This window comes from Drosophila takahashii, chromosome X (assembly GCF_030179915.1).
Source record: "Drosophila takahashii strain IR98-3 E-12201 chromosome X, DtakHiC1v2, whole genome shotgun sequence".
NCBI classification, from domain to species: Eukaryota; Metazoa; Arthropoda; class Insecta; order Diptera; family Drosophilidae; genus Drosophila; species Drosophila takahashii.
In genome coordinates, this window is record NC_091683.1 from 7,525,712 (window position 1) to 7,551,373 (window position 25,662).

The following is a 25,662-nucleotide window of genomic DNA, read 5'->3' on the forward strand; positions in this document are numbered from 1 at the left end:
TTTATTTTTATGAAATCAACATCTGAGATTCTTCATAACGTTTAGAATACATTATTTTTTATTAATTTTAAAGAATATAAAATATTTCATAGTTTTCATTTCTTATTTGTTTTAATAAGAAACAAGTTAGCTTTAACTCAGACTTATATGTAAATAAATACATTTTGGTTTGGCAACTTCTTAGAAGTCATTATCAGCATTCTGAAAGTCTTGCTTATAAAATAAGTTCCGGCTCTTGTTTTATTTCTATTATTTCTTGGCTTGGCTCCTGGTCCTATAAGAAAAATGTAGTTTAATTAAGTAAATATAATAGGGAATACAAGTAGAACTTACACAGCGTTTCTTTGGGCGTTTCTTTCGAAAATCCATTGTTGCAAATTCCTTTCTTTTGCGCTGCAATGTTCGTTTGCAGTTATCATAGGAAATTTCAATTTCATCTCCTTCCGGAAAGAATCTGCAAATGAAAATGGGTTAAAGAGCAATATTAGTATCATAATGATTTGAAAATAAAATTTTAAAAGATTTTCTAGATTTTTTCGAAAACTTACTCGGCCATAACTTCGTCGAAAACTTGTTTCAAATCGGTTTTTCTGTCGGTGAGCTGCTTGCACCTGTTTTTGATTTCTTCGATCACATTGATTCGCTTCAACTCGATGTCCTGGGCACCATGGCTATGTTTTAGATGATCCTCGCAGGAGAAGACGCGCGTTTCGTCCTCCGAGAGGTAAACTCGCGCCTTGCAGCTTTTGATGCGGCACGTGTAGGTTGTGTCCCCGTTGATGAGCTTCTTGTTCTTGCAATACAACTGATTGTCCTCGCAGGCGATTAGTCGTGAGCCCTGGCGCGAGCCCACTTGAAACTTGAAGTTCATATCGCTGTAGTCCATTTGCGGGTTGTTCTCAAACAAATCGGAGCGAACGGATAGCATTTGTTGGATTTAATGAAGTGAGGAGCTGTAATTTAGAGAAATATATTTTAAACACAGCTGTTTTATCGACTGTTGGTTTGGGTCTAGGCTAAAAAAAACAAAAACTAAAAAAAACTTTCTAGGCTTGGATGTATACATATATTTTAATAAATCAAAAGGTTTTTAGCTACTAATTTTTAGATACACTTTTAAACAGACGTGTATTTATTAAATAACAATCATCGGAAAACACAGCTGATTGCCAAAATGGTTCTGGTCTGGGCTAAACACGAATCTGGTATTTTTTTTTCCTTGACTTGTTTTCCGTTTGTTTTCTTTGAATCCAGCGCACTGTAACTTAATTATTTGTGTTATAAGTGTTAAGTTTAATAATGATAAATAATAAAGTTTACTTTTAGATCGAGTAACCGAGTTTACTGGAAACTGGTCCAAGGAAACGGGCGCCCTCTATGGAAACAAATTGGAACGAAATACAATCGTTGTGGCATATCGATATCAGTATTTTTTAGGGGCAAATATCGACTGTGTGAGATTTTTTAGGGGAAGGCTGAACTTTCGTCTGGCAACACTGACGCTGCCCAGAGTGAACGGTCACGCTGCTCAAAGTGAAACGCCAAACGAAGAAGACGTATCGTGTGTGCTCAGACTGTGCTCTCAGAATTTGGTCATCTACCTTCTACATTCACCGCTCTGGTACTAGCATAATAATAATAATAATGCAGCCGACGACGGGACGAGCGATACTTTTTTTTTGATTCGTTTTGGAGCAAGCAAGATCTTCGGCGAGCCAAAAGAAAGAGAAAATAAATGAAATGCAGCCGCCGCCGCACACCATGATATGCAGATTAATTTAAACAAAAAAGAAACAGAAAAAAATACGGGGGGATATTTCGCACATTTACTTGAAAATTTTTATGCCGTTTGCATTTTTTGTTCCGTTGTTTTACCTCTTGGCTTGTCATATATGTACACATATATATATGTGTACATATATAGATGAATGCACATGAAATTCGCGGAACACAGCAACAACAACAACTACTACAACGAACAGCGACGACGTCGAAGGAAAGATTTTTACTCGCGTCGCGGTATACTTCAACTGTTTTTGAACTTTTATTGCGTGTTTGCTGCTGCGACAAAACTCGCGCGCGGCGCCACAAAGCGGGAGAAAACGCGTGTGTGGCGGTGAGAGCATGCGCTCTCTCGCCCCGTATACGTACGAGCGACGGTGTGCGGTGGTGTGCGTGTGTGGTTGTGGTCGTGGTCGGTGCGCGTTCAGCAGCGCCGCCCGTTTCGCTCGCGTTTATCGCGACGCACACACTGAAGCGACAAGCGCTGCCATTGCCAATGCCACAGTGATTCGGCCGTTCGCCGCGTTTCGTTTCGCTCGTCACGCTCGCGCCGCCAATTCGCCGCCTGCGCGCTTGCTTGCTCCAAATTAACGACCCCCCCTTTTTGTCCAGTTTAGAGTTGAAGAGAAACAAAAACACAAATCACAAGCAATCGAATCAAATTTAACCAAACAAAAGTGCTAAATCGTTCATTGAAAGATTCCAAATCTGAGAATCTAAAACCTAAAAACAAGAACACACCAAAAGCAGCAGAGAGAGCGCAGCGAAAAGTTAACAGCGAATTCAGCGGCAGCAGCAGAGCAGCGGAGCGCAAGTGCAAGCGAGACGGCAGCAGAGCTCCGCTGCAAGGCAACGGGAAAGAAAGAGACAGCGTGCAGCGACGGTGAGAGAGAGGGAGAGCCAGCAAGAGAGAGGGAGAGCAGCAGCAGCAGCGCGGCGGCGGCCACAGCAACAAAGCCACAAAAGAGAGCGACGGCGAGAGAGACAGAGAGAGAGGGGGAGAGAACTAGACGACGCGACGACCTACTACAAAAAAAGGTGATATTTTTTTCATTTCATTCTTTTACTTTTTGAATTTTCTTTCTTTACCCCCCTTCAATTTTCGTTTTAGTCGTATTTTGTGGTATCTATATAGTTAATACATCTATTGTACGCCTAGTTTAGTTTTAAGTGAAATCCGTACAACAAGAAACGCCAAGCAAATAATGTAACTTGCTCTCTTTCTCGCCCTCTCACACTACTTCCTCTAGCCCTCTCGCTCACATTTCATAACCCGTTTTGCATAAATTTCATCTGCCATTTATTATTATTTAACAACAACTTCTTGTTTTTCCCTCGCTCCATTGAGAACCAAATGTTTTATGTTTGTTCTCGTTTGAAATTCAATTCAAATCATTACTAATTTCGATTTGCAGCTTTGTAGCTCACTTTCATTGAAACCACAAAGAAAAATTCAGAGAGAGAGAGTGTGACCACTTAACAGTAACGAGGGCTGTTATTAACATTTCAGCGGTGCGTTAAAAGACCAATAAACAATAACCAAAAAAAAAGAGAGTTGCTAAAAAACCAAACAACAAATGTCTGCATTTTTCAATACTTTCGAGTGTGTGTTTTGTGGGCGGGCTGACGTCACGCGGGGCTGCTGCTTCTTCTTCTTCCCCTAGTTACTTTCGACGACCAAAGCTAGAGCTGTGAAATAAACTATATATTGCAATATATATATATTTTCGAGGGGCTGTCAGGCAATTTTCGCCCACTGTGCCTGCCCTAGCGGTAAATCTTCATCCTTTGTCCTTTGGCATTCAATTCGCCTGCTAACATTCGGCTGGCTGTTAACATGCTGTTAGCAGCGGGACGGGGCGAGAGAGCGGGGGACGGGGAAAGAGAGGGAGCGAGACAGTGGATGTCGCCAGTAAATCGTGAAATATTTTTATAACAAATACCACTGCTTCGGGCCGCGCTGGCGGCAGACTGAACCGCGTTGTCACACATTCAAAATTTCAACGAACTTCGCTTCGCTGCCGACGTCGACGTCCCCTTGCTAAAATAAATACGGCTCTAGCTGGAGCTCGAATTCGAATTCGCCGCGCTCACTTGTCGCTTTGTCGCCCTCGCCGGCCGCTCTCTCTCTCTAGCGCGCTCTCTCTCTCTTTTGGGGGAATATTTTCAATGATTTTTCCTCGAAAAGAAGTTTCTAGCAGTTGTAGTTGTAGTCGCCCATGGGCTTAGATTGTATTTTATGTCGCTCTTCGTTCGTAAATTTCAATCCATTAGATATTTTATCATCCTAGTGGGGCTCTAAGCAGTTGCATTCCGCATATTTGCACATTTCAGTCTAGTAGTCTATGATTTTTACGTCAAATTGAGTGGGTTTTATAAGGTTTTATGTCTAAATATATTTCCAAACAACGGTAGAACCCCCATTTTAATTTCAAGAACTTGGGAAAAGTTTGCAGACCACACATTTATGGTCATATTATTTGTTTTTCCCCACAATCTTATCTCTATTTATTGGATTTCACATGTTTGAGGGGTCAAAATGACTGTATTTTTCAATGCTCAATTTGCTTCCGTTTTCGACATGCTCACTCACGCACACACTTGTACGCTTCGCTGTGCGTTGTGTGTGCGAGTGTGTGTGCGTATGTAAATGCCTAATGCTTGTGTCAATTTTCCTAGTGATGTAATAGATTTTTTTAGGTGCGGCTTCTTTTTCCGCCTTCGTTCGCTCTGCCATATTCCACACTTTTTCATGCTCTTCTTTATTATTATTTTTTTAGTTTGCCAACGAGGTCAGACTGGCACACATCCACATGCACGTGCATTACGAGCGCGCAGACACAGACACAAACACACACACAACCCCAAATAAATCGCAGTTTGCAGTTCTGCCCTGCCTCTCTTCCCATCACCATCTCCCTCGCACTGCCTTTTGAATGCCCTACCTGTCAACGATCGCTGTTGTTGTTGTTGTTTCTGGTAAATGCATCTGTTACACTCTTCTTCTTTAAAACGTTACTTCCGGCTTGATCCTCTCTCTCCACTCCTCTCTTTCCCCCTCCCTCTTTGCTTTCTGCATAAATCAGATGTGCCCGCATATTGTTGTTATCGCTAAATTCTAGTGGTACGCGTTTATGTGTGTGTATTTGGGTGTATCTGTGTTTGTAGTATTACTAAGCCTTGTTTTGATTTCACGCCCTTTTTATTCAATTATCTGAAGAATGTGCGTCGATCCAGAGATTTCGATTCCGTTAGCCTTGGAGAAACATTTACCACATTGAGAATTTTTGGATAACAGCGAACTATTTTTAGAATTTTTTGCATTTTAATTTTAAAATTTTAAGTAGTTTTAATTTATGAATTTAAAAACCCCATCGTATATTTTTCTGCCATAGTTTTTCTTTGTCTAAGGTCGCGTTTTTCAAAAAGTAGAGCAGAAAACATGGCTTCTCCCCCTCCCCCTTTTATTTTCCTTTTTCCGAACGATTGCTATACGCAAATGATTGATGTAACTTTGTTAGTGCTCGCTTCCTTTGTCTTTAAATTAAGCCCATTAAAATTAATTAAGATATTGACCCAGTTCCGCTGGCAGTCGTCGGAAAATCGCCGGCGCAAATAAAAAAAAAAAATTGTTTCAAGTGCCTGACATTTTTACATTAAAGCTACAAGCCACATGACGTCATTTATGTAGATTTGTTGGTTTATCTGAAAGATGACAATACAGAGTTAATAATTGGCAGTGATTGCACTGAAATTTTCTTTATGGAAAGGAGAAGTTTTGTTTTGGGAATCTCCACTGTATTTCATTGATTGTCAACTGAATTTGATTATTGTTTTTCAACTCAAATTTGTCCTCTTTTTTTTGTAATATTTCACTGGAGGGTAAAAGAGCGAAAGAGAAGAACTACTGCGTGGGGAAACGAGAATGTGATAAGGCGATAAGCCAGCAGCAAATTTTTTCTGCCTGATAATTGGTTTCAAATTCAAACCATATGTTTATTTTGGCTGAAAATATTTCAATTCTTTTTCCTCGCTGCCTCCCTCTCCCTCTCTCTCTCTCTCTCTCTCTTTGTCACTTTACTCATCATATCGTTACTCATCATCATCAACCTGTAGTTATAGTTGCTTCTTTTTTTTGTGGGTAATTAAAATCAGCAGCAAAGCCAAAATAAAAGCCAAGAAGAAGAAAATACGCAACGGTAAATCCAACTTGTTTGCGGCGTGCGAGCGAGATGGCAAATGTCTGCTGTGAAAGATTTAAGTAAACTATGAAAACGAAGCTTAAAAAGCACAAATGCCCAAAGCAAAATGGCAGACACAGTAAAGATTGCCAATATTAAAAAATTCAGAAAAAATTATATGAAAAAAAAAGTTTTCAAAACCCACTATCAATTGATTTTTTGGAATTCTTAAAATTCTTTATTTTTAGAATGGGACTTTTTTCTTTTTTATACATAAATGTGAACAATGTCGAAGAATTCAAGCAAAAGTGTTTCCACTGTGCGAATTCAACCTTGTTTCTTCCCCTTTTCGTTTTATTTTTTTCTCAATGATTTTATTTTTTTTCCTATTTACCTATTTCGCATACATTCCAAAAACAAACAATACAAATTCATTGATTTCGACTTTTACTTTCCTTCGCATAACTGTAAATGCTTTGCGCCTCCGTTTTGGTCGCTTTCTTTGCGGCGTCTTCTTTCAAAAGCAGAACACAGGCACAAAAGAGAACCGAAATCTTCGACAGAGAGAAAAATAAGTGTGTCATGCTTATGCGTTTTATTCGGTGTGACCCCCTTTCCGAAGAGAAGTGCGTACACACCGTAGAAAAAATGATACAATTTTTATAACCCAAAAAAAAATACAAATATTACAAAAAGCATGCTCTCCGCAGTCTACAAATGTAGATATGTGTGTATGTTTGTAGTATGTAAATGTAGTGTATTGCTTTAATTGATTAACACGCAAAAAGTTGTATATGTATGTATGTATGAAATGAAGCGTAATAAAAACAAAATTACAAGGAGGCACTCATAACTCAGACACAGTGGGCTACAAAAGTATTTTTTTTCTAGAAACAAGTATAAAAATATTATAATATTCATTTATAGTTCGAAAACTATAATAAAACACTGTTTAATGGAGAAACTCATTGCCAAGGAGCTCGTTTTTATTATTATGTATTTTTTTTATTTTTTGTTTGCTGGTTGAACACACGCATTGTGGTTACAGCGAGTTAGCAGTTTAAGCCAAAACGCAATCAATTAGCACATGGTTTATGCCAACAGCAATGCCACTTTACGTTTGTATTTATAAATATGTATGTGCACATACTTACTATACCTTGTGCTTTTCATACCACGAACAACGAACAAGAGCCAAGGTCAGCGATAAAAGCTAATTTCCGTCTGACTTTTTATCCTGTCTCGCCAGACCGTAATCCCTCCTCCGCCCCCCAATGAATCCGAATCCCTCAACAAACGTCTCGTACTTTTTTCCCCTTGGGCAACTTGAACGTTTGCGTTGGGTGGGTGTATTGATTTCATTATCCTTCTGTCGGCGTTGCAACTTTGACAGGCACACCTAAATACTCTATATTTTTCGGAATATATAAAAAAAATTTTTTTTGTACCTACTTTTTTTTTATAAAAGTTTCTGTCGAAAGAATGGAATAGTTTTCACAATATTTTGTATTCTTCAAATCTTCAAACCTTTAATTCTAAGGGTATGAGCTACTAAAATACATTACCCTTTTGTCTGGGGGCCTTGAAGTTGCACTCTCTTCTCGCCGAATCTCCATTTCACCATTTCTTCCCCCACCGAATAACGGTTAATCATAACAAATCGACAGCTGTCTCTGTCTGCAGCCCCATAGTTTCGTTCGCTTCTTTTTGTGGAGGACATGTCAACGACTTGTTTTTGTTACTTTTCTTTGTTTTCTTCTTCTTGGCGTCTTCTGTTTTTCTGAGAAGGAGTGGTTAAAAAAAATAAAGGAGAGGGTTGCTTGGAGAGTTGGCGAAGATACAGATACCAGTTCATTGACTTAAGGGCAACCAAAAATTTTTGGGGTTGTCTTTTATATTTATTACTTTATTACTTTTCCTCCCCCCTGGGGGATATTTCAATGTGGAGCATGTCGGCGATTTTTCAACACTGGCACGTACGCTCTCTAGGAATTATTAACGTGTTTTTTTTCTTCTTTCGTTTATCATATTGAGTCATACATTGTCGACAACCGAGTGCACTGAACAAATTATGTATTCATGCAGTTAAGCATACAAAAGTACATACATAATGCCGATACATACATGAATGTATGTGTATGGGGTGTTTGTTTTTCTATCTTGTTAATGGGATTTTTGTAGAGCTCGTTGATTTCTCGTGCACGCAGCATTTCCGCTCTCCGGTTCTTTGGATGTGGATGTTTCTCTGTCCCAGGCAATTGTCAACCCATTTTGTAGCTCCCCTCTGGTTTTCAGGCACAGAAGAAGACACACCAGCGGACACACGAATAGTCCAACACAGATTGCGGTTTATTAAAATAAAATCTCAAACGAACAAATTTTTAAAAGCATTTTTTTTAGAAGAACATAGCAAGCTTAGAAAAGTCATATTAACAAAGTTACCTCTGAGATGGTTGTCATTCAAATTATGAATTAATATTATAGATTTGAGACCTACAATAGTCAGTTGAACAAAAGTAGTTGAACTGTGAAGACAAGAATATTTTTGTGCATAAAAAAAGGTAAAAAAAAACGATGAAAAAAATTATACAAAAATAAACATACAAAAAACCTACAAAATATTCATCAACATTTTTCCACTTCTTCGACTTTCCAACACAGTCCAACACAGATTGCGGTTTATTAAAATAAAATCTCAAACGAACAATTTTTTAAAAGCATTGTTTTAGAAGAACATAGCAAGCCAGGAAAAATCATATTAACAAAGTTACCTCTGAGATGGTTGTCATTCAAATTTTGAATTAATATCATAGATTTGAGACCTACAATAGTCAGTTGAACAAAAGTAGTTGAGCTGTGAAGACAAAAATATTTTTGTGCATTAAAAAAGTACAAAAAAGGTGAAAAAAATTATACAAAAATAAACACACAAAAAACCTACAAAATATTTATTATAATTTTCGACTTTAGTGGTGTTAATATTGTGACCGCGTCTGCATTTGCAAGTAGCACACACATGCAAATGTTAATTTGTATCTTCAGCACCTGGGCAGATTTTTCATTCCTGCCTCTGCCTCTCTTTCTGCTTCGCTTCTTTCCTTTGTCTTTGACCAGCTGTTTTGCTTGGCTTTGTTTTTTTTTCTGATTTTTTTTCCTACCGCCACGCCTACTAAAAACTAATCTGTTTGCCTCCTCTTTATTTTGCAGGCTCTCCAAGGAAGAAAGGATAAAAGAAGAAACAACCATTCAAATATTTAAGGACTTTTAAGAGGTGAGTAATGTAAAGATCCATATCCATATCCATGCCAATGTCAAGTGCAATGTTAATCGCTAATGTTAACTGGTTAGTCGCGACTGTTAACCACTCGGCCGCTAACACGTGCAAAAAGTTTTTCTCTGAGTAATCCGAAGAATTGATGACGAAGCCCCCAAAGCCGGTCTTCTCTTCTATTTCCCCGCTCTGCGCCCCACCAACTGTTTTTTCTTGCATGACTTATTCGGTGGGTTACCATGTGCACCCAAAGTAGTGCCTGGTAAAATACATAGATGCTGTAATTGGGAAACGTGACTGGTGAATTAGCAGTGCGAAAATTGTTACAGATAAGTCAGACAATCGAAAAGTTCCAACCATATGTTAAATCATATACAAAGGTGTTGAGGAATCTTAAAATCTAGCAAAAAAAAAGGTGGTCTTCATAAATACTTAATATTTCCTTGACATTTCATATTTTTATTGGCCTACTTATGAAAAAAATATTTCAAAAATCATTCTAAATATTTGATTTACTTATCAGGGGTTTTTAGCTTTTTCTTAAAAATATTCCAAACCATCTGGTTTTTTAATCCGCAAGTTTTCTGTGCATGACTTATCCTTATCGATGAGGTCACTTGAAAGACTGTGACTAACTCTTAAGCCTGATTGTTCGAAAGGCAGTTAAAAAAAAATAACATTGAATGAATCATTTTCACTTTGGCTTAACATCCACTATAAACTGCCTTTTAATTCAATTATTTTCACTGTGATTTAATGAAGACTTTAATCAAACTTTCGGTTATACTTTTTATAAATTACATGTTGCTTTTTTTTGTGGCTCTTGACTGACGTCAACATTTAACAATTGCGTCCTGGTTTTATTTTTCGATTATTTCCGACATTTTGCATGTTTGCCGCTGACACATGATTCGCAGTGCCCCCTTCTCCTCGACGATAGCTTCGTTACATCCAAGATGTCATAAAAATGTGTGCACTAAGTAATGTATTAAATCAATAAATATGGTATCTACAATATCTTGGCAAAGAAACCGAATGTTGCTGCCTTTTTTGGTTATTGAACCAGGGTCATTTTACGTCGTTTTTTTTTATTTCGCTTAGCTTTTGGCCATTGTAATGGCGAATTGGGGTCACTGTAATAGAGTTTCTGCTCGTACCGCATATGAGGAATATTCCTAACCCATCTAGCAATTACATTCGCTAAATTAATTGTTCAAATTTGCATTTTAAAAGAGGCTGGGAAAATATAGTGGTTGCAAGTAATTACATTAAACTGGCTAACAGAACGAACGCTTGTTAATTGCAAGACATTAAATATTTAAATATAACTAACTGCAGATGACATTTTCTTTGGACTTACTAGAAATTTTACTTAGTTTTTTTAAGATTTGCATAACAGAAAAGATACTCTGTAGACCTTTACAGTGCTGCTGTTACGCACCCTACAAAAAGTACATAACATAACGACATAACTGTAACTGTAAAGATGAGCTGTCGCTTGCAGTGATGGTGAAATGCAATTGTTGCTGTTGTTGTTGTTGCTAATGTGATTCACGTACCGCTGCGCTCCGAGAATTTTCTGGAGAGAGAGAGAGGGGGAGCGAAACAGGTGCTCTTTCCCTCTCCCTCAGCTCCATTGGGGCATGAAAACGAACGTGAGCGGTGGCACGAACAAACATGTTGCGCGGATGTGTGGCTGCACTTGTTATATCCGCCGGATGATTGTGATTATATGATATGTGGTCACATTGGCAATGCACCGTTTTCAAAAACACTGCTTCTACATAAATATTCAAATTTCAATGGAATTTAAAAATTGTCTATTTGAAAGAATTTTTCATTACTCATAATGTCTGGTTTTTTTGGAATATGATGTTAAAATGTTATCAAAATTATTAGAAATTGGGAATTTAAGCTGAATAATCAGTCTTTTATTGGAAAAAGTATTAACATACATACATACATATGTATATGTGGTTTTTTTCGTAAATCAAATGAAATACTCAGATAAACAATGCACTCCCCGTTTTTTGTTTCTTCAACTGATACACCCATCAAATGTGGAACGGAAATAAATAAATACGTACAGTAAATGGGGAATTGTGGTGTATGGTGTGTATGTGAGTGCGCGCGTTTGCATATTTTATTGTAGTTTATGATTCCTCCTGTCAGACACGTAGCTCGCATTTCAAAACCCTTCCACTTCAAAAATGAAAAAATAATAAATAAACTCTTTGAGCGAGTCGAGTTCCAGTGAAATTGGAGATCATTTCAATTTGTGGGCGGAAAGGGGGCGGTAAATAAGGGCGAATCGTGGGAAATTGTGTGTGGTAATCATATTTTGAGAGGGTTTCAAATTTTTTCTTTGCCAGATAGGCATAGTTTCCCCAATCGGTTTTTAATACCCATGCTTAATTAGTATGTCATGTGGGTACAGTCAAGGGTCGAGAAATGTAAACTTTTTTCATAATAGAACCTCTTATGTGACAAAAACTAGTCAAATTTGTACACCCTACAAAGAATTCGGGAACTAATATTTTGTAAAATTACAAATTAAATAAGGCTATTTTTTGGGTGTGCACTGTACCTATTTTAAGAGTGCTTACTGTACTTTAAAGCGAGGTTAGCTGTCACATTGTGCCTCGAAAAATCATAGATTTATAATAATAAAAAATAAGCAATAAAAAATTCAACCTAAAATGGCGGATCGTCAATTGTGAATTGCGAATTGACAATTGTGAATTGCGAATTGTCGCTTGGCCTTGAACCTGAATTTAGCAGTTCACTTTATTTTGTTTCTGTTTGCCGTGTGCTCACTGTTTTTGTTGGTTATTATTGTTAGTATAATGCCTTTTGTTTTATCTGCCTCTCCTTCTTCTTCCTCCCCTCCCCACCCTCCTCTCTCCACCCTTTTCACACATTGCACTCTGTTGTTCTCGTTTTCATTTTCGTTTTGGGTTAATGAACTGAAATTTTACCATTTTTTTGTGTTGTTTTTGCCTTATATCTAGGGGTACTTTTTTGCGTAAATTTAAATTTTACATTTCTCTCGGTTGTTTTTAGCTCGTGCGCTTGCGTGTGTGTGTGTTGGTGTTTTAAATTTGATTTCGATCAAATATTTTGCTAAATTTTTCGCATTTTCTGCTGGCTGGCTGCTGTTTTTTCTTTCTTTATTGAAATTCTAGCGATTTGCATCTATTGTGCATTTGTTTTCGCTTTTATTGCTTCCTATTTTTGACCCTCTTTTTGCTGTTTTTCTTGTTGTTGCTCCTCTGTTGCCGAGCTGTTAAAAATAGTCGTCTCCACAAAGAGAGAGAGAGAGGGAGAGAGAGAGCGAGTGGGGAGCGGAAAGAGCAGTCGAAGAGAGCGCGAGAACTGTCAAACAAAGCAAAAAAAATTGTCAAATGTCGACGTCATGTGAGTGCGCACACACACGCACGCGCGCACGCAGCAATTGTGTTTGTGCAAGTGACGTTTCATTTCGTTCTGTTTTGTTTTGCTTGCTTTCGTCGCGTTTGCTGATTACTATTTACAGTAAATAACGGCGAGATACGCGAAATAACTGTGATCCTTTGATTAAAGGTAAAGATGCCGCATAACTACATCTGATTTTATTTTAATAAGTGAAAGAATTCGATGTTATACATAACTGCGATCCTTTTTTAAAGCAAGGATATGTTTGTATATATAAAACGGTTAACAGGTACGCGAAATAACAGTGACCCTTTTTCAAAATGCATGCAGGCAAAAAAACATTAAGTAAATATGTGTCTATTATGGAATCTTACTAAAATTCCAAAATTTAATGTATTTTTTTTAGTGTTTAGTGATCATAAAAACATCGGGTCAAATAGGGTCAAAAAGAACGTGTTTCGTTTTATCTAAAAATCTAAAAAGGTCCAAATTAAAACCATTATTCTGCAACCTTTAACTTTAAGAACCTTCTTTTATTGTTTTAGGGTAGAAAAAAGTAAAGCAAACGAAAACTGTTTATCCAGGGAAAAAATGTGGTTTTTAAATAGCTTCAATTCTTTTTTTTGTAGGTCACCCAAAAAGAAACCAAAATACCCACGCACACCCACACAATTTGCCCGTTTCGTTTTGTTTTATTTCATTTCGCTGGAATGCAAGTCCAAGTGTATCTGCCCTTTTTTTCTTTCGTAAATGATTCACAATAATATATATTCATAAATACATACATATGTACATATGTAAATGAGTGGGTGGATAAAGGGGCTGGCGTGGGACATAATCTACATCCGGCACCCGGCTTTAAACAAAAAAAACAGCAATTGTCGGTGGAATCTTTAACTGAATACAACTAAGCATCCAGTAGTTTTACTAAACCCACAGTCCTACCTCTCTATAATGAACTGATTGTATGATAAAAAGGTTTTAAGATAATTTACGATAGTAAAAATGTTTTTTTAATAAAGAATATATTTTATCAAAATTATATAAAAAAAAACAACAAAAATTTAAAGTAGAAACGTAAACGACATAAAAATACAAAGAACTAAATTAAATGTATTCATTTCAACTTAAATAATTTTTTTTAATGTCCACTGTAGTTAAAATTCTCGCAGGAAATTGGGTTGTCAGAATTTTTATGGAAATGAAAATATGTTTGGCAACTACATCAGTACATGTATATACAAATATACATACATGTGTACATATATTCTAATGCATATTTCCGCTCTCATAAACGCTCTTTATTGTAATTTATGGCAATTTGCTAATTTACAATAACAATTTTCATTTGCACTTTGCTCCGAAAATAGCGCAGTGTTGCATTTGCCAGCCGGCGGGTGCGAGCGAGATGGCGACAATCGATGTTAGGTGCATAACTGTTGTTTTTGTTATTGTTGGTTGGATTTTCTTGTTGCTTCTATTATTTTCGCCACTCACTGCAGGCTTTGTTGTTGTTATTTTTGTTTTTGTTGCTGCCGTTGCAGCGACGTCGCGCTCAATTGACAGATTGTTCCACTTTTGCGAGCGCGTCCTTGACCCAGCACACACACATACACATTCTTACACACAAATTCTTCCTCTCTCTCTTTTTGTCTCCTTTTTGTTTTCCTCCTCCTCCCCTCCTTCTCCACCATCTTAACAGGCATGCGAAAATCTATGTTAAGGTCAGCGCACTTAAACAATCCTAAAAAAAATTAAAACTGTTAACCCACTGTTAACGCGGCCGGTAATGTAAAAGTCATGTTTCCATCATCTTGAAACGTCAAAACCTTTTTTTTTTTTTTTTTTGCAATTTTTAGTGCGTACTAAATATTTTTGGAACAAATATCATATCATATTTATTCTTAATCGTTCTAATATCGATATTTATTGAATAATCTATCCCTTTTTACTGTTAATAAGGGTAACCCTTTTTTTTCCATGGAAACCCCTGTTTTTAATGTTAACTGAGGGCAACACTTGATTATTTTTCATACTGTGAAAAATATCATATCAAATTTATTCTTATACGTTCTAATATTCGATATTTATCGAATAATCTAACCCTTTTTACTGTTAATAAGGGTAACCCTTTTTTTCTCCATTGAAATCCCTTCTTTTTAACAACACTGATTATTTTTCATACTGTGAAAACCCTTTTTCGCAAACTATTGCCTGGGCTTTCGTGAGTCTCGTGAGTGTCACTTCAGAGTTCCATCTCTGTTCTGTCATTTTCTGCCTTTTGACCATATTTGCGGCCGTGTTTCCGGGTCAAGTGGTTGATGATTGGATTAAAAAAAAAAAGTCCTGAAATTTAATTCGATTGGTTTTAGTGAAATATTGTAAAATATAGTGATATATAATTAAGTGCATCTGGAATTCTGGATTCCATTTGATTTACTATTCTCCAATTCCACATTTTAACAACTCGCTTTTTTTTACCGGCTCTACTTTCAGACTGCAAAGGAACAACAAAAACTACAAGCTAATTTAAATAGGAGAAAGAACGGAAGACTAGACATAATCGTAATACAGAGTAGTTTAGCATTAGGGAACCGACAACAACAAAAACCACTGCAAACACTAATTCTAATTCAAAATTACACTAAAAGAGTATTTTTTCAGCCCTAAGAGCAAACACACACACACATACACACCACACACACAAACGAAAGAAGAAGAATTTGTAGAAGAATCACTTTTAGCCTTATATACAACTACAAAGAAAAAAAAAAGAACGCAAGTTAGTATTAAGTTAAGATGCTAGAAAGAGAGGACGTAGCAAGAATCCTATGAAAGAAAACGAGAAGATTCCAAGTAATTTGCTTGAAATCATGGGGATTGTGTAAGTAGGCTAACATACTAAAGACCGTATATTGTAGAAAAACACAGAAATACACAAACACACACACGCACCAACACACACACACAAACAGACTTGGCAATAAACCCCACACACCCTAAACAATCAATTATCATAGTCTCAGTAAAAACAGCAGCGATTCCGGGCAAAGGACTTCGACTTCGACTTCTGACGTGAATGAAGAAAACAGGGTATCTTCATTCGAGCCAGGGCGTCGTCTTGTCTTAAACGAAGTAAGCGGAGAATTCGCTCAAGAAAGAGACACCGAGAACACAAGTTCCCCGTCGCCACGCAAGGAAGAAAGCAACGAAGAATCAGCAGATTCTTCGGATAAGGAGAATCAATACCCGAATCATCGTCCTTCAAGGGCAGACGATAGTAGATCTCCGGATTCTGTCGCGGAAACTGAAAACTTTAAGGATTCTGACGTTGAAATCGGCGCAAACTCGGTAGTACTTTCTGAATCCCAAATTCAGCACGAACAGGACGAATCATTAGTATCTGATCCTCTCGAAGAAGAAGAAGAAAAAGAACACGAAGAAGAGGTCGCTAGCGGTAACGAGTCGGAAGAAAAGGATAGTCCGAGGCAAAATAGCTTCGAGGAAGGTGAGAAAATACATACACTATAAATTTTTTAAAAATATTTATTTTTTAACATTTAATAAATATATATATTTTTAATTTTACGCAGGAACTTCAGGCGATAATAATAGCGATAAAGATAGTCCGTCGAAAGCTTCAAATTCTTCAAGTTCGACTCCAAAGCGGCCTTATTCGGGTTCAGACAATCGAAGCTCCGAAGAAAGGACCCCCAAGAGGCGACGTCAGTCAGTTTCAGATAGCGAGGACAACCGCCGAACTTTATTTACTGACTCGGAAGATAACCCCATTAAACAGAGGAGATTAACTTACCGTGAACAAGTAGAAGCCTATAGACGTAGAGTTGACGCCGGAAGTACACCAGGACGGAAGAGTTCATCTTCAGAAGAAGAACCGCCGCCGCCTTCGCCACCATTTAGATATTCGGAATTATATTGGGAGCAGCGGCGTGCTTCAGACGCCGACTCTGAACCTGATTCCGCCTTCAAATATAGACCTAATGCGAATTATCACCGTACATCACCGCGAAATTATAGTGACGAAGAGGAAGAGGAGGAGATCCCAGAAAGCGATACCGATCAGAATTCAGGAGGACCACTAGGCTATAGGGTAGAAACCCGTAGTACCAATTACGAGTCAAGCGAAACGTCAGAAGACGAGGCTCGCAGGAGGACCGTGAGGCGTGTAGTTCGCCGGCGTCGTAGACCACGCAATCCCGAACATCGCGAACCTGAGTATCGCGGGGAAGAGCAAAGTGAGAGTTCGCCACTACCGTCCAGTGAATCCCCCGATCGCCAAGACAACAGCGACGAAAACGAGAGCGACGAAGAGGAGAAGCGGGTTATACCTTCAAGGCGTCGCACTACCGACGATCAGCAGCCCAGCTTCTCAGGCTGGGGATATCTAACGTGTCGTCAGGACGCAGACTATTTCTCGGAACCCACCGACGGGAAGATCATCAGGAAGAGGAAGTCGCCATTTGAGGAAGAATCCTCGAATCAATCAAAGAGACGACCATCAGAAGACACCGAGAGCGAAGACTCTGAGAAGGAAGACTCTGAGAAGGTAGATTCTGAGAAGGAAGATTCTGAGAAGGAAGATTCTGATAAAGAAGATTCTGATAAAGAAGATTCTGATAAAGAAGATTCTGATAAAGAAGATTCTGATAAAGAAGATTCTGAGAAAGAAGATTCTGAGAAAGAAGATTCTGATAAAGAAGATTCGGACAACGGAGGTTCTGATACCGAGAAGGAAGATCGAAATACCGATAAACGCGATTCCGATACCGATAACGATTCCAATACTGAAGATCCGCAAGATCCCAGAGATTCTCAAGATTCGGCTTCTGACAACGAGCAGGTTCCCGATTCTACTGGGGAGCCCGACCAAGACAACGAGCAGTTTCCCGATTCTACCGAGGAGCCCGACCAAGACAACGAGCAGTTTCCCGATTCTACCGAGGAGCCCGACCAAGACAAGGAACTAGGACAGACTGCCGCTTGGACCATCACACCCGATGATCCCAAGGGCATTCAAGACTTCCAAGACTTCGTCCTAAAGCAGGTGCAACTGATCAATGAAATCATCGAGGTCGGCCATCAAGTATTCCAACTGGGATCAATAGTTTGCCATGGTGACTTTACGTTCTTTCAAACACTTTACGAGCGGAAAGTTCCAATAGAAGAGGTCGTTGAGCTAGTCTACCGGGGCATTCTCGGTGTCAAGGAGGAGCTCAGGGTGGCATTGATAGCCCGCCAAGATCTAAGCGAGCCACATTCGAAAGACATCATCAGGCCAGGAGATAAACTAGCCTATTTAAGATTGGATTTGTTCAATAAATTTGTATCAAAAGTCAATCAGTCCGAGAGGATCGTGGATCAACGCCTTCTTGAGCTGCAGGAGGTACGGAAACAGCAGGGACTACTGGAGCAGAAGCAGCGCGTCTTGGAGAGAGTGCGCCAGCAGCGGGAACAGCACCGCCTGCAGCAGCTTCAGGTGGAGCGGGAGCGTGAGGAGCGCCAGGAGGAGGAGCAGCGGCGCCTGGAGCTCGAACGCCACTTGGAGCGTTGGAAGGAGGACTTCAATCGCCAGCTGCGACTGCAGCGCGAGCAGGAGGAGATCAAGTTGAGGCAAGAGGAGGAGAACAGGAAGCGAGAAGAGGAGCGCAGGAGCAACTACGACAGCTACTACTGCCAACTGCCGAAGCACAAGCACCGCGAGCAGATGCAAAACGAAATGGTCAGCATTCCAGTGGCTAATTTGAACGGTGGCCTCAAGGCGGCCAGCAGTGGATCCGGTGGTGTGGTCGGTGTGGTCACCTCCTCCGGCGTTGTCTCCTCGGCCGTGCTGGCCAATGCGCCGCGTGTCTATCTGACGCCCTCCTCCACATTCATGGCCAATCGTGGTCAGGTGGCGGCGGGGGCGGGGGCCACCGGAAAGATTGCAGGAGGGAGCAACGTAACTTCATCCGTCGGCACATCTTCGGCCACCGCCGGCACTGTACGCTACTTTTCGCAATTCAGCAAAATGCAAACCGCCGGCGGACCCAGTTTGCAGCGTAAACTGGCCAACGGCGACACCATTGTGCTGGCCAACGGCAACAAGAGTCTGTTCCTCAGCAGCAGTGGAGGCGTTGGAGGCGACAAGGCCACCAATGGCAATAGTTTGCTAACGGCCAAAACGGAGCTTCTCGAGGAGGAAGTCATGCAGCCGGGAACTGTGATTGTCGACTGCGACGACGACGACGACGAGGATGAGAATGAGAATGAGGATGAGGACGATGAAGATGGGGAGGATAAGGATGAGAAGAACAACAGCCACACTGCCAAATCCAGTGGGGTTCAACAGGAGCAGCCGTTGGCTTTGACCACCGCAACCAACAATGCAGCCGCCTCCGATGATGAACCCGAACTGGATATTGTTATTAATAATGTGGTATGCTCCTTCAGCGTGGGCTGCCACCTCAAGCTGCGCGAAATCGCTCTCCAGGGCTCAAATGTCGAGTACCGTCGTGAGAACGGTATGGTGACAATGAAGCTCCGCCATCCGTACACGACGGCATCCATTTGGTCCTCGGGCAGGATCACGTGCACTGGAGCCACCTCCGAGGCAATGGTGAGTTTTTATAGAGCTTTAAGATATAGTTTTGAGCAGGGTTCGGAAAAAAACACTGTAAAACATCAAAAATTGTATCCTACATATTTTAGAAACATAAATAACACACACATGTCAATTGAGTTATTAACACGTGTTTTATACACAGCGTGTTTTAAACACAATTAGTTTTTGACATGTCAGAATTAAATGTTTTCTTGAGTATAAGAATGCATATATGCTTTGAAATGTTTAAAACTAACATATAATGTCAGTGAAACGAAATTTTTATTTGTGTTAATAAAACATTTTGTAACAAGTATTTTTATCACATGTCAAGAACTTTGCTCACACTGTAAAATACAATTTTTATGTTTTTAACAAGTGTGTTAATCGAACCCAGCTTTTGCGTAAAGGCTCGTGGGCCTTAGGATACTTTTGAGTGTGTTATAAGGCCCACTTTTTAATATTCTCCCTCTCCAGCGCCTCTTTACTTGATAATCTAATTATTTGTATCCTTTTTAGGCCAAGGTTGCGGCTCGCCGCTATGCGAGGACCCTGGGCAAGCTGGGATTTCCCACCCGCTTTCTCAACTTCCGGATCGTGAATGTTCTGGGCACCTGCAGCATGCCCTGGGCCATCAAGATCGTCAATTTCTCGGAGCGCCATCGCGAGAATGCGAGCTACGAGCCCGAGCTGCACCCGGGCGTGACCTACAAGATGCGCGATCCCGATCCCAAGGCCACGCTCAAGATCTTCTCCACCGGCAGCGTGACCGTGACGGGTGAGTAGATAGTAAAGTCGCCGTTCAAGTGCCAATTTAAACCACCTCTCTCTCGATCTGCAGCGGCCAGCGTTAGCCACGTGGAGTCGGCCATTCAGCACATTTACCCGCTCGTCTTTGAGTTCCGCAAGCAGCGTTCGCTGGAGGAGCTGCAGCATCTGCGCCAGAAGCAGCACAAGCAAGCGGGCGGTGATCCCAGCGAACTGGAGAAGCTGATCGTTGCGGAGAACAAGGCGGCCGGACTGGATGATATCTTCCTCAACACAACGGCGGCGCACACGAAGCCCTCGCCGAATGAGCGTACGCCGGCCACATCGGGCATCCTCACGAGCACCATCGATAGCATGCAGCGTTTGAAGCAGATCGAGAATTATTCTCACATGATGAAGCTGACGCAGGAGGAGCGCCGACACATACCCTTCCAGGGTGAGAAGGTTAACCCGGCGGCGGCTTCTACTTCGGCGGCAGCTGCTGCTTCGTCGGGGGATAATATCTGTGCCAATGCCCGTCGCCGGGCCACCGAGTGCTGGGCCACCAAGCTGCAGTACAAGCGTCCGCGTTACAATGATCCCGGCACCACGGGCACCGTCAATGCCTCGTCAACAGCCGCCTCCTCCTCAGCTGCCTCGTCATCCTCCTCACAGGCAGCGCCACACCTGCGTACTAATCCTCTCAAGACGGCCGCTTTGGCCAATGCCCGCATGCGTGGCGCCAAAATGCCAACGGTGCTCAAGCCGGGCACGCGTCTAGCGCCCATCGGCGGTGGCTATCTGCAGCACCAGCAGCATCTGCAGCAGCAGCAGCAGCTGCAACAGCAGCAGCAGAAGATGCGCCAGACCAGCTTCTCGCCCAGCGAGTTCGATGTGGACGATTTGATCGAGGAGGAGGAGAGCAACGAGCTGGACATGCAGTATTGAGCTAGCCAAGCAGCTGCCCAAGCCAAAAAAACACATTTAAACATTAACATTTAAATGATGATAATTCGATGGAAAAGAAAAGCAAACAGAGAGCTTTTCCCCGAATTTGTTGGCACTTTGTTTAAGCCATTTTTCATCACAATACAAACACACACATTTATTTTTGTGCTCGCCGCATTTAAAACACGAACTCGAGGAAAACCGGACGCAGGAGCGAAAACAAAAAAATATTTAAAAACAAAAAAGGATGAAAGGAGAACATTTTAATCCAAAGCGAAACAAAATTCCCAGCAGCAACACCAACTAAATAGCAGCAGCAACAACAAAACCAAGAGCCAAATATTTAACTTATAAGGTGGGTAAATATTTAAAAAAAAAATATAAAATACACACAAAAAAATATAACAAAATGAAAAAAAAAAATTAACAAATGATATATACAAGCATAAAAAATAAACGAATATATAAAAAGTAAAAAATCATATAAAGGATATGAAAAAATCATAAAAAGAATATAAAAAAAATAAAAAAACAAATAAAAATAGAATATAAAAAATGTATACAAAAATAAAAAATCATAAGAATATAAAAAAATTTAAAATCATAAAAAGATTATAAAAAAATATACAAAAATATTAAAACTAATGTTCCCCCCTTTCCTTACAGATTTACGTTTAAACGACTTTGTAACTTAAGCGAGCACATCTGAAACAAACTAGCAGAGTTAGCATATAGCGATGATTTCGAACCCGAAGGATTCCCAGCAGCAGCAGCAACCTCAAGAACATCCAGATGGTAAACACACAGAGAGAGCTTACCACAACGTAAACCTAAGTGTAGACTTAAAGAAAGCGTTATGAATACGTATATGCCAGCGTTTTACGTATGCAACCAAAAAAAACGAAATGTGCGGATTGCTTTGAAGGAGGAGGAGTTACAATCTATTTTTTTTTTACTCGGTTTAAATAGTTAATTTATGTGAGCAAGACCACCGCCTAAGCAAATACTGTAAACCCGAATGGATCACATACGACTTATATATATCAAGATAGCCTTTCCCTTTTTTTTTGTTGTTTGACCAAGACCAAGTTCTTCCGGAGCAAACCAAAATTCTCAAGAGGAAAGGAGCAGAGGAGGAGACCAGAGAAAACACTAGGATAATATTAACTGATTTATTTCATGTATTTTCACACACCCATTTAATAATTTTTTTTGTTTTCGCTCGTAAGTTCTAGATGCTATAAGCGTTGCTTCATGTGAAGCAAAACAAACAAAAACATTTGAATACGATTATAATTATATTATAATACCAACACACACACAAACACCTATATCTGGTCACTAATAACCAATTATAACAAAACTGAAAATACAGCAAGTAATTATGTTTTAATTTATGCTAGTAGTTTTTGGGTTGCGCAGAAGAACACTCAATCGAATTAGGAATAAACACCTGGATGATAGAAGATTGTTGTAGGGTTTATTTTTAAAGCAACCAGGTGAATGCGCGACTTGAAACTATTATCAGACGATGTATACCTAATGCATATATTCGTATATATACTATAAAATATATTAATGTTTTTTTTTTATGTAATTCGCATTATTCGCATAATTTAATGACAAATTTAGAGGAAGCAACTTTAAGCGTAGATTTACAAACTTGTTCCTGTGTTGTTAAAATCAGAAAGTAAAGAACTTATTTTAGTTAACGAAACTTAACGAAGCATACGCATACACAAACACTCACACACACACACACATTAACACAAGCATACGTATACATATACATAATGTTAAGGCATCCAAACAAAGCAACAAACAAACAAACAAAAGAGCGAATCATAAGCAATAATAGAATGTTTTCGTTGTAAAGAGGTAAAAACTAAACAAACAAATACTCACGTTAAACATAAAAAATAAACTCTAGATGTTTTGGCGTGCCTTCACCCGTAAATAGGAAAAACAAAAAGCGAGATACGATAGCCAATTGTACAATCATTGAAATAGTACTTCCAGACCAGAACGAACCCAAAACTCTTTGTACATAGACCCAAAATTGATGTTTTCCAATTGAACGTGAATATTGCCTCATCAACTTGAAATTTCTTTTGTGCTTAACGTAAAAACCAACTTTCATATCGTTCAAAACTTATGCATAATCAAAATAGCTAAAACAAACAAAAGAGATGGGGAATATTTAAGAGACGTAATATCATATATTTTTTTTTATATTTTTTTTATTTTGTATTCTGTCTTTCTTTGATAATTTATATTTTGATTTGCATAAACAAAATCGAGAAATGAAAATGCCTTTAGGGAACAAATAACTAGCGCGGAAAGGAAAGAGAGGGGAGATAGGTTTAGGTATTGAGAAAGCGAGAGATAGAGAGAAGGATATTGAACAGATCAATTGGAGCCGAAATGTATTTTTTTGTGTATGCGAATGTGGATAGAGATAGTAGGGATAGGAATAGGTCTCGAGACAGACCCGAACGTGTTACAATTGCAAAATTAACTAGCCACTAAGCCACTTAGCCCTAAGTTAGCTGAGAAACGGAATACTAAATTGTAAGCCAAAATGCATATAGCAATCTAACAAAAAAAACAAAATCTAATGGAACCTAACGACGAGAACCTAAATGTAATCTAAATGTACATAAAATAGTTGTTAACAAATCACAAAAAACAAACGAAAGCAAGAAACCAACAATAGAGTAAAGTCTTCACGTCTAACTGCCTTCGAAAAAACAAAAAGAAAGATACAGAAAAAGAAAAAGAAAGGAAAATCGGAAGTATTCTATTCTAAACACCGACTGTAAATTGCTTGTACTTTCACCACATTTTCTTTTTTGTTAAAGCAACGACAGCAACAACAACAACATTAATAGAACAGAACAGACGGATCGAAAGGCCTAAATAAGTGTATTTGGTTTCAAGAACTTTAAAAAAGCAAAACTAAATATTAATGATAGTATACAGATATATTTTTGATTATTATGTATTTAATGAGAACAATGTAATGAAAATGATGCAAGTATCGATATCGATATGATAACTAAGAGAAAACAAATTGAGAAATCAAATAGCATAATTCTGTTTTTGTTTTGCCGTAAAGACTGCATTATACCAACAATTAATTATATACAAAATAATAATAATAATAATATTAATAAATCAATAACTGATAAATGGCGAGTAAGCGAGAGCTTTGCATTGAGCAGAGACCAAAACGGATGAATAAATATATATATATATATTAAAACAACCAGAAAAAATATTCTAAAAACGAATACAAAAAAAAAAACAAAACAAACAAATATGAAAGAAAAACAAAAAACATGGAAAACAAAACCAAGAAACATTTATTTATTAGATCCTAAGAGAAGTTTCGCTAGCGGAGATCGAGTCAGGCCAGAGCGGACCTTAAAGGTACCCCGCATCCCAGAACGAAAAGCAAGATGAAATTACCTTACCAAAACGTGGGCGAGTCTACAAAAGTCTATAATAGGGCGATAGGGAGAATCGGAATAATTAGAGAACTATCGTATGATAAATCAATTACCAACTAACTGGCTAACTTATACCCACTAAGATTTATAGTTCCCCCTAATCCCTGAAACTAGTTCTAAGTACATAAGTTGCAAGCGAAAAAAAAACTAAAAGTTAGATTTATACACAAAAGGATATATACATCATATATATATATATATGTGGAGAAGGAGGAAGGTTTACTTTGGTTTTGAGATTGCCGCATCTTCACATCTCAAGCAATACGTTTGTATACCATTTGTTATTCCGAAACGCGACGGTTTTCGAAATCGCCAGTTTTGGGCGATTCGAAACATCGAAACGTTTCGTAGCTAACACTTGGATATGAATATTTAACAAAAAGCCACACAAACATTAACACGACAACAACAACAACACTCATTTGATGTATTTAGTTTAACGTTTAGCCCCTAGTTTCAAGAAAAATCACACACGAAACAAGAAAACGCAAAATTCGAGGAACGTGAAAATGCCTTTCCTGAACTGCAGTCAACACTCAAATATATGGCAACAAAAAAACAACAAAAATGAGAAAAGAAACAAACCAACCAAATGAAAGCAAATTGTTTGAATAAAAATCAAATTACATAAATCGTTGAGCATTTTTATTGATACAACTAAGGAATTACGAAAATATATGGGATTTAAAGTAGAGCTTGAAAAATGTCGATATTTAATAGGTGTTTTTGCCTTCAAAAAATCGATATTATCAAATCGATACCGCAAAAATATCGGAAATATCGATTAAATCTATAATTTTTAAGCTCTATTTAAAGGGAGACCGATACCTTTATACATCTGGTTCCAAAGGCCCACAAGATTTCCTACTTATTTCTCTCTCTTTGCTAAAACCCCTATATCATTTAAATTACTTTCATTTGTCATAATCGAATCACTATATTTCACATATTTTAATTCAGAAAGAGTTTACAAAATCATTGCAATAGGGGATACTATTGAATATTTAAGGATTCATCACTCAAAGGAACGATTGGTCGTTAGTTTGGTAAGTAAAGTACTACTAAAGTCTGATTGCTATATCTTGGGGTGCTTATTGAATCTCTAAATTGTTCGTTTTATTATAAAGATATTAAACCATTTTGAAAATGTGTATGAACAACACAAGTCTTAAAAAAATCCTCATCAATAGGCATACATTTTATATG

General features: G+C 38.7%; 3 protein-coding genes across 10 annotated transcripts; 1 reads left to right on the forward strand and 2 right to left on the reverse strand.

The window, feature by feature from the left end:
- Window positions 1-14: 14 nt before the first annotated feature.
- Window positions 15-928, reverse strand: LOC108070359 (uncharacterized). Its single transcript, XM_017160800.3, has 3 exons — window positions 549-928; window positions 334-454; window positions 15-274 (listed from the first exon to the last, which is right to left on the reverse strand). Exons 1-3 carry the CDS (start codon window positions 926-928, stop codon window positions 215-217), a joined length of 561 nt encoding a protein of 186 aa, XP_017016289.2. The 3' UTR covers window positions 15-214.
- On the reverse strand, window positions 815-2,395 carry lawc (leg arista wing complex). The gene is given in 3 exon segments (XM_017160803.3): window positions 815-953; window positions 1,876-2,079; window positions 2,082-2,395. Coding segments are annotated over 3 exon segments (303 nt in total). The 5' UTR covers window positions 2,127-2,395; the 3' UTR covers window positions 815-899.
- On the forward strand, window positions 1,481-25,088 carry Trf2 (TATA box binding protein-related factor 2). 8 transcript variants are annotated; one of them, XM_070218570.1, is made up of 8 exons: window positions 2,681-2,820; window positions 9,171-9,234; window positions 15,145-15,532; window positions 15,669-16,156; window positions 16,242-19,264; window positions 19,769-20,027; window positions 20,091-21,299; window positions 21,611-25,088. In XM_070218570.1, the coding sequence occupies exons 3-7, from the start codon at window positions 15,480-15,482 to the stop codon at window positions 20,942-20,944; spliced, it is 4,677 nt and encodes a 1,558-aa protein (XP_070074671.1). In that variant the 5' UTR covers window positions 2,681-2,820; window positions 9,171-9,234; window positions 15,145-15,479; the 3' UTR covers window positions 20,945-21,299; window positions 21,611-25,088. The 8 variants fall into 8 exon arrangements, 7 of the variants coding, with proteins under 7 accessions (XP_070074671.1, XP_070074674.1, XP_070074675.1 ...); XM_070218573.1 differs by having other exon boundaries at window positions 15,675-16,156; XM_070218574.1 differs by having other exon boundaries at window positions 15,684-16,156.
- The last annotated feature ends 574 nt before the right edge of the window (window positions 25,089-25,662 follow it).